The following is a 9,140-nucleotide window of genomic DNA, read 5'->3' as shown; positions in this document are numbered from 1 at the left end:
TGGAGCTTTGCCCTAATTATATGCAACAGAAAAAGCCGTGGATTGATCTATGGAAGTTGAACTTGCCTCACAAAATTAAGCTATTTATTTGGAAAGCTCTCCATGGCCGACTTCCGGTGCTTGCTCAGATTCATCACCGCATCCCATCTATATCACCAATATGCCCTTGCTGTCATGAAGCAACGGAAACAGTCACTCATTGTTTGATCGATTGCTCTAGAATTAAAGACGTATGGTCTCAGAGTTATTTTCGTGACTGTCTTCCCCCTCAGAGTTCTAACGACTTTTGGACATGGTGGATTGCATCAACAGAGATACTTAACCCGTTGAAGAATGCTGATCGTAATCCTCAATTGCTTGCCATCATTTGCTGGAACTGCTGGAAAGCTCGCAACCAGTTGATTTTTGAAGGTTCTACTTCTATGTCGTCTGCCATTCTAGCAAGCTTTGTCAAGTTGCTCTGTGAAATTCAAAGAACTCCCAGTTTAGGTCGTCATCTCCATGAGACAAGCTCTTAGGTGCATTCAATTTGATTTATCATTATTTCTTCTTTAAGATTTTTCTTCGTTTTTCGACCACGCACCGTTGGATGAATACCTTCAGTGTAGTATTTTTGGAAAATCCCCACCTTTTATTATGCTGTCCTGCTTTTGGACATCTTTGCATTGTATTTTATTTTTTAATAATTAATGAAATATAACCTATTATCTTTGAAAAAAAATAAATATATATTGTTTAACTTATTTTTATTGTGTATTTTATATTTTAATAGATAATTTTTTTATGTATATATAGCATAATTATTGTTATGATTATATTTTATTATTGTAAAATATGATTAGCCTTCAAAATATCTAATATACAAATTAAAACACTAAAATAGTAATTTGAATAATAATACATAATTTAAAATTCTATTGTTTTAGGTTTTATATTTTTAAAAAATTAAGTAATTTTTTTCTTAACACTACCATCAAAATTTCTCTCTTTCCATGTATATGACTAAACAATTATTTAGAAATTTATTTCCCAACATAATTAAAAGCCGACTCTTATTGATATTCATAGTTAAAAAAGTTCTTTCAATTAATACAGTTCCTACGCAAAAATTAAAGCTAATTTGAAAAGAAGATAAATAATATTTCTTTGAGTTAATTTTTAAAAAAGAACACTAATTTCATTTAAATACGAGAATTGATCATTCTAACGAATATCTAATATAAAATTTTTAAATTGACCATTAAATACCAAAAGTTGAATAAAAAATTATTGTGGGATCAAATTTAATAATTTAATGAAAACAAATAAATATTATTATCATATACTACTCAAAAAAATTTCAAATTGTAGTGGAAGCGCTTGGCCCACACCTCTATACTTGGATCCATCCCTGCCCACCACTGAATACTAATTTGCATTGAGCAGCGTATATAGTATTCATCAGATGTTTCTAACAAGAAATTCAATGAGAAATATGGGAGAGAGTATTCCCTAAAAATATTTGGAAATGAATAAAAAGTATGTAAAACATATATACGAATGTCATCTAGCAGTTTGGAATTGAATCGATTAAAAAATGGGATGTCAATATTTATTTCCTGCATATTTTCAAGATACATACTTGGGCACCGAGAATTCGTCCACTTGGCATAATAAGAGTTTCTGATTACTTTTCAAGAGCTTTGCCTCGAGGCAACTTGAGATCATCAGATACAAAGTTTATGAATTTAGATCTTTTAAAGTTTAAATTTTACTCTAGAGAATAAAGTGTGATTTTACTATTAATTTTATATGTGAGACCAAAAATAAATATAAAAAAGAAATTATTTAAAGATAAATGATTATACTTTATTTTTTAAACTGAAATTCAAATTTTAGAGAATTTAAGTTATGGAGTCGTATCATTCTTAGTCCTATATTATTATCACGTAAACTAAGTCAGGTGGCCACAATATTAAATAAGTTTTTTTTTTAAAAAAAAAAAGAAAGAAAGAAAGAAAGTCGTCTCTTACCCAAACCAAGTACTACTATCTCTATTGAGAATATTTATAGTTTTTTCCCGCTTGGGGCGTATACCATTAAAACATTATTCAGTCAAATATAATTAACACGGGCAACTAATAAACTCGTTTATACAATAAAAAAAAAACTAATAATGCATTTATTAGTAAAGGGTTGGAAAAAGACTATTTTCATTTATTTATTTATAGCGCCTGATAAAGTTAGTTCCTTATACTATAAATTAATAACAAAGTCGTGGGAGAACGGCCGAAAATCAAAATTAAGGGAATAAACTTTGTTAATGATATAGAGACCTATTTGTTTATATATATATATAATTTGATGTTAAAAGCAAAGTATACGTATTTACGTAATAGTATTATTGTGAAGAGCCTTCGTTATTTAGTTGTTAATGCAAAGTTGAATTTTAAAAGGCAGAAGCCGGCCAAGGTCGATTCGGCCGGCGTTTACAAAAGATATATAATATAAAGTTATCTTTTTTTGGTAATATGGACTTGAATGAATTGTATTTGATATATAGAAAGAGAAAGGGCTGCATGTATGTGTATAGTACTCTCGAAAACAGTATATTCTATTTGCACACAACAAGCTTCATTCACTACACTAATTAATTAAGCACATACCTTTCTTAATTCATCATCTCATAAGGTATAGTGCAAAGTAATTAGTATGGGATCCTCCCTGAGTTGCTGTGGCTCTGACAAAATTGAAGAAGCAGCGTATGTCTAATTTAATTTATTGTTGATTATTAGCTGTTAGAAAGAGAAATTTTACTTTTGGTGTGAAATAATTAATAATGTTGGTGGTTGCAGGCAAACAGCATTCGGTGCAGTTAACAACAATTCATGGAGAATATTCACGTACAAGGAGCTGCATGCAGCTACGAATGGATTCAGTGAGGACAATAAGCTTGGTGAAGGTGGATTTGGAAGCGTGTATTGGGGAAAAACAAGTGATGGTCATGAGGTAACTATATTTAATTTTGATATTTTATACGTGCATCTAATATTACATTCTATTTACTGCGTGAATAGTCATAAAAAAAACTAGAAATATAACTATTTATATATTTGAAGAAGAATGTTAAGATTCAGTAGATTTTGTGATTTGTAGTCATTAATTAACTATCAATAATATTTTTAATGGTGTAAAATTTTATTTAATAATAAAAAATTACTCATTTATTTTTTACTATTGACCAAATTTTAATAAAAGTACTGATGTCCTATACTTTTTTCTGAATCTCTTGGCGTAAGATTTAATTTGAATGAAAGTGTTGGCAGATAGCGGTGAAGAAACTGAAGGCAATGAACTCGAAGGCAGAGATGGAATTTGCGGTAGAAGTAGAAGTACTGGGAAGGGTTAGGCACAAGAATTTGTTGGGACTGAGAGGGTACTGTGCTGGGAATGAAGAAAGGCTTATAGTGTACGATTACATGGCGAATCTGAGCCTTCTTTCTCATCTGCATGGGCAGTTTGCAAATGAAGTGCAACTGGATTGGAAAAGGAGAATGAAGATTGCAATTGGATCTGCAGAAGGAGTGTTGTATTTGCACCATGACGTCACACCACACATCATCCACAGAGACATCAAAGCAAGCAACGTTCTTCTCAACTCAGACTTCGAGCCGCTTGTTGCTGACTTCGGCTTCGCTAAGCTGATCCCTGAAGGGGTTAGCCACATGACTACCCGTGTTAAGGGCACTTTGGGATACTTGGCACCCGAATACGCCATGTGGGGAAAAGTCTCCGAGAGTTGCGATGTTTATAGCTTTGGGATTCTTCTCTTGGAGCTTGTAACTGGAAGAAAGCCAATTGAGAAGCTCCCTGGTGGGATTAAGAGAACCATAACCGAATGGGCTGAGCCATTCATAAGTAAATCAAGGTTCGGGGATCTTGTTGATCCTAAACTCAGAGGTAACTTTGATGAGAATCAGGTGAAGCAAGCCATTCATGTGGCTGCACTTTGCGTGCAGAGTGAGCCTGATAAGAGACCCAACATGAAGCAAGTGGTTAACCTTCTCAAAGGGTATGAACCCAATCATAACACTGTTTTGAACACTAGGCTTCACACTGTCAAATACACTGATACATTGATGCCACTTGATCAGCATGTTGATGATGATCTTGATGATGATGCAACTAATAGCAGCGCCGGCTATGGTGTTTTTAGTGCCATTCAGGTCCAAAAGATGAACTTACCACCATAATAATCATGATCCTTTCAAGCTCACACTTGCATCAACAATATGATCAAACTTTTTAGATTGAAAAAGTCTATAAAGTAAAAATGTGAAGGTTGAATCAAAACATTGGGATTTACACCATATAAACTCAGGTGCAGTCTACTTCACGTGAAGTTGATATCTGAGAGCCGTTAAATAATTTGACTTATTTGACTAAATTTTCATCTAACAACTCTTAAATATCAATTTCACGTGAAGTCGACTTCACCTGAATTTTCACTAATCTACACATTAGCAAAAATACGGATTTAATAGTAATTAATCTTTATTAGTTTATTTTATTATTTTATGAATTTACTCATTTTATTTTAAAGAGTTGTTTGGGTTTTGCAATTCGGATGTCATTTTATATTTTCAATTTTTTTGGGTAATAAACGAAAAGGCTCTTTGTTCTTTACTTTTAACTCTTAAAGACACAAGACATTTCACAGTAATATGTTGAGTACAGTTCAAATTGTGATAATTTGTATTCGTTAAATAACTACCAAAAAGTAAATAACAGTTAACAGTTGAATTGGTTTTTTAATAGAAGATGTGGCAGTGCCAACTCTTATTCTTGCTTGAAATTAAGGCATCCTTCATGTCTTTTCAATTTGTCACACTATGAAGTAAGTAAAGTGTAAACTCCATAACAAAATGTGTTTAATTTTCATATCAAGTGTGGTGGGGCTAAGGGAAAGATAAATGATCCATTTCGAGGCAGTTCCCTAATCCAAATCCCTCACCTCCACCTTTAGGTGTGGCAGTAACCAGTAAGTCAGTAACCTTGTCATGTCTTATGGATCCTATATCTCTCTCTCTCTCTAATTCTAACGGCAAAACTTATGTCCCTTTAGCTTAAACTTAGTAAAGTTGATTGTAAAATCACATAAAGGAAGAAAAATCATCAACTTATTGGTAATTGCAAAATTTTTGTTTATTTATTTTCCACTTTAGGGAAACAAATATACATGTGAATGTATTAATTGATTGATTCATAATTGTGACTTGTGTGATGAATACAAGCTATGATCTCTTTCCAGCAAGGGCAGCACATGTATATTCCAGTTTTCTATACATATATGAAAATTGCAAAGTCAGCATAATTATTTAGCCAACCTTGAAGGGAAAGTCGCACATGCCTTACTCGCTAGAATTTATTCAGAAAACAATTGAAAAATTCTAGTTGATTAGAGGATTGAGAATATTCTCATAAGTTTACCCGCACGTGCGTAACTGTAAATTCATTAATTAAAAGAAAAGGCAATCTTAGTGGCCCTTATTTCCACATTTATGAAACATTTTTCTATCACAAGTTATGATACATAAACAAGGTAGTATAGAAAAAGAATGAATGGCATGTGGCAACGTTGCAAGGTTTGATTCGATAGCGAAATGAGGAAAAGCCGTTATAGAAAAAGAGAGGAAACAGTTAGTGTCTTCTCAAAGTTTCATTGATGATAAAGTGATGAGAATGAAGAATGAAGCAGTTGTTTTAGACTAGACTCTCGAGTATGGCAAAAAACAGCAGCTCCAATAGGGTAACTTTTCCTACCAAATGCTACTCTCTTCTCTAAATATATTTGGTTCTTGGCTTTCATAGCAAGACAAATCAAATACGTGCCCACCACCTTTGCTTATACCCCAAAGCACCCAACTACAACACTTAATAGGAACACTAATCACTTCTCCTATTCTAACTGTTAAAAAGCCTTCTTATGCTTCTCAAACAAGTATAATAAGAAATTGGACAATGGGGGTTGGCTTGGCCTCACACCTCTAACTGAATTTTAATCATGCTCTTCCCTCACACTACTTATTCTTAAGCTCACACACCACATTGAACCATCAAAGCAAAATAACTTGCAACATTTCCTTCTCTCTTTGAGAGCCTAGCTATCTTCACAATGGTGCTTGCTTACCCTTCTAAGGTGCTAGTTGGACTCTCTTTGGACTCAGATGACAGCAAGGAGCTTCTCTCATGGGCAATAAGAGTCCTTGCCAATCCAAATGACAGCATTGTGGCAGTGCATGTTCTTGGTTAGTTAGTCAGTCACTCAATTCATTACATGGTTTTCCAATATTGTTTTTATTATTCTCAAAACTAAAACTATGTGTTCATGCTGTGACAATACTACAGTTACTGAGGATAAGAAGAAGCGCGCCTCGGTCAGAAAGAGGCAATCACAACTAAGGCAGGCAAAGGCTCATGTTATATCTATGCTTGGAGAATTTGCACAAACATGTTGGTCTAAGCAGGTATACCTCATTCTCCATCAGGATCAAGATGGCCAAATTTTGTTCTAATAAGTATTGAGTTTAACTTTAACATGTGAATGCTTTATCAGGTTAATCTGGAGGCAAGAGTGGCATTCAGTTCCACAGTAGGTGGAGGTTTAGCTGAGGAAGCCAAGTCCATCAATGCCGATTTTCTTCTTCTACGTGGCTCAAGAAATCCAAAAAACAAGTAAGAACTAGTGATGATGTAACAATCATCATATCATGAATTTCCATTGTCAACATCAGACATGAGAAATGTTTATTTTGTTCCTTATAGGAATGGAAGTTCCAAGGGAATTAGCAAGTATTGCTTTGAGCATGCACATGAAGGCTGCACTGTGGTCTCTGTTGGGAAATTCGCCAAGGCAGAGCAAGATTCCAATTCAAATCCAAAGCATTCTCAAGGTAGTTTAATTCTCTGGAATGAAAAATGAAAAATTGAAACCGAATGACAAATCCCTTATGCATTATATTATCACCAACAGATGATAGTGAAGCAAGTTCTAACTGGTTATCTAAGGATGATGACAATCAAGGTGACAAGGCTGCTACCTTCCCTGTTCTGAATGAATTCATTTCTGATTCTGAGTCTAAAGAACAGAACAGTTCGCCAAGAACGGTACTAGATGCGCTGGAAGGGCAATCTAACAGCACAGAAGATGATACATTCAGCACTATGGTCTCAAGTACCTGCACCACAGATACACCTAAGAGAAGATCAAAGCCTCAATCTCCCTTGAGGCGCATAGCCTCCTTCCTCGGATCACCATTCCGAAGAAAACATAGCATGTCCAAGAATGAAAAGGCTCAACCCTTGTTGAAGTGCTTCAGCTATGAGCAGATAGCCAATGCTACTAATGAATTCCACCAAGGTGCATACTACATAGCCTTGGAAACATTATGTGATGTTGCAATCATATATAATCACAGTCCTCATTCCTTTTTCTCATTCATGTATAGATAATTTGGTCGGGAGAGGCGGATACTCGGAAGTATACAAAGGTGATCTTTGTGATGGAAGAAGCATTGCTGTGAAGAGATTGGCGAAGGACAACAATGATCCTAACAAGGAGAAAGAGTTCCTTATGGAATTGGGAGTTATTGGACATGTCTGCCATCCTAACACTGCATCCTTAGTTGGATGCTGCATCGAAAATGGACTCTATCTAGTTTTCAATTACTCTCAGAATGGAAACTTGGCAACTGCATTGCACGGTAAGTGGAAGAGGATGAGGAACTTGAATTCCTGTTTGTTATCTGAGATTATCAAATGCACTTGAATGAATGAATGAATGATTATCAGGTAAAGGTGGAGATTCACTTGACTGGCCAATCAGATACAAGATTGCTATTGGAGTTGCAAGGGGGCTCCATTACCTTCATAAATGTTGCAAACACAGAATAATTCATCGCGATATCAAAGCTTCCAATGTTCTTCTAGGCCCTGATTATGAACCACAGGTAGTTAGAAAGAACATATAGATAGCATCATTAAGAGTTGGAAAAAGTTGTTTTGTTTTTAAGAAATTGTTTGATATGTCAGATAACAGATTTTGGGCTTGCAAAGTGGCTTCCAAACAAGTGGAGTCATCATGCAGTGATCCCAGTAGAAGGGACATTCGGATACTTAGCACCAGAGTACTTCATGCATGGAATAGTGGATGAGAAAACAGATGTTTTTGCATTTGGTGTTCTTCTTCTTGAGATTGTAACTGGACGCAGACCTGTTGATTCATCAAGCCAAAACCTTCTCCTTTGGGTACTCTTCAACAATTTAGCAACATGCATCATGCATTCATGAATGCTACAAACCACATCATTAATGAATATATATGATCATCTGTGCAGGCAAAGCCTCTGATGGAATCAGGGAATATTGGAGAGCTAGCTGATCCAAAAATGGATGGTAAATATGATGAAGAGCAACTCTACAGGTTGGTGCTTACAGCTTCATACTGTGTCAGACAAAATGCCACGTGGCGCCCTCCAATGAGCGAGGTAAATAACATTTTGAGATGAAAAGAATAATACACATGACAAAAATATTATTTGAATACGAAAATTAATTATCAAAATTAGTCCCTATGTATTCGTGATAAATATATGTGTTGTTTAATTTATTTTTAATATGTATTTTATATTTTAATTTATATTTTATATTAATATTTGATTTTGAAAACTGATTTTAGTATACAAGTAGTATAGTTGGATATATGAATATGAATTCATTCTTTTTGTTTTTGGTATTGTACAGGTGTTAGAGTTGCTGGCAAGTGGGAATGACTGTGAGGCAGGGAAAAGTTGGAGGATCCCAAAATTCACTTCAGATGAATTGGATGATTATTCCATGGTGTTTGGATATGATGTCCCCTCACACATATCTCTCGAGGATTTTCTCTGAAAATTAAAGTTTACATTTATTATATACACAATAATATATTTTAGGGCTGTGACATGAGTGTAGTAATAATAAAGTCAAGTCAGTGGTATAGATCTAGTTTGGGTTATATATATATACATAGTTTTGTGACTAATGTATGACTTTTTTTTCCACTTTTTTGGAGGTTATTTTATACACATTAGTCTAGTCAATCTTAGTTAACAAAATGTGGA

The 9,140-nt window shown here is 34.4% G+C and overlaps 2 protein-coding genes across 2 annotated transcripts; both read left to right on the top strand.

Moving 5' to 3' along the window:
• The first annotated feature begins 2,514 nt into the window (after positions 1–2,514).
• LOC130936983 (PTI1-like tyrosine-protein kinase At3g15890) lies at positions 2,515–4,255 on the top strand. The gene is made up of 3 exons (XM_057867049.1): positions 2,515–2,741; positions 2,835–2,988; positions 3,306–4,255. Exons 1-3 carry the CDS (start codon positions 2,692–2,694, stop codon positions 4,230–4,232), a joined length of 1,131 nt encoding a protein of 376 aa, XP_057723032.1. The 5' UTR covers positions 2,515–2,691; the 3' UTR covers positions 4,233–4,255.
• A 1,490-nt stretch (positions 4,256–5,745) lies between these two features.
• LOC130943075 (probable receptor-like serine/threonine-protein kinase At5g57670) lies at positions 5,746–9,140 on the top strand. The gene is made up of 10 exons (XM_057871051.1): positions 5,746–6,287; positions 6,388–6,506; positions 6,596–6,714; positions 6,805–6,932; positions 7,013–7,399; positions 7,488–7,742; positions 7,831–7,988; positions 8,071–8,286; positions 8,376–8,525; positions 8,782–9,140. Exons 1-10 carry the CDS (start codon positions 6,155–6,157, stop codon positions 8,926–8,928), a joined length of 1,812 nt encoding a protein of 603 aa, XP_057727034.1. The 5' UTR covers positions 5,746–6,154; the 3' UTR covers positions 8,929–9,140.

The sequence above is a fragment of the Arachis stenosperma genome, chromosome 1 (genome assembly GCF_014773155.1).
Source record: "Arachis stenosperma cultivar V10309 chromosome 1, arast.V10309.gnm1.PFL2, whole genome shotgun sequence".
NCBI classification, from domain to species: Eukaryota; Viridiplantae; Streptophyta; class Magnoliopsida; order Fabales; family Fabaceae; genus Arachis; species Arachis stenosperma.
This window is presented reverse-complemented; position numbering and strand designations above follow the sequence as displayed.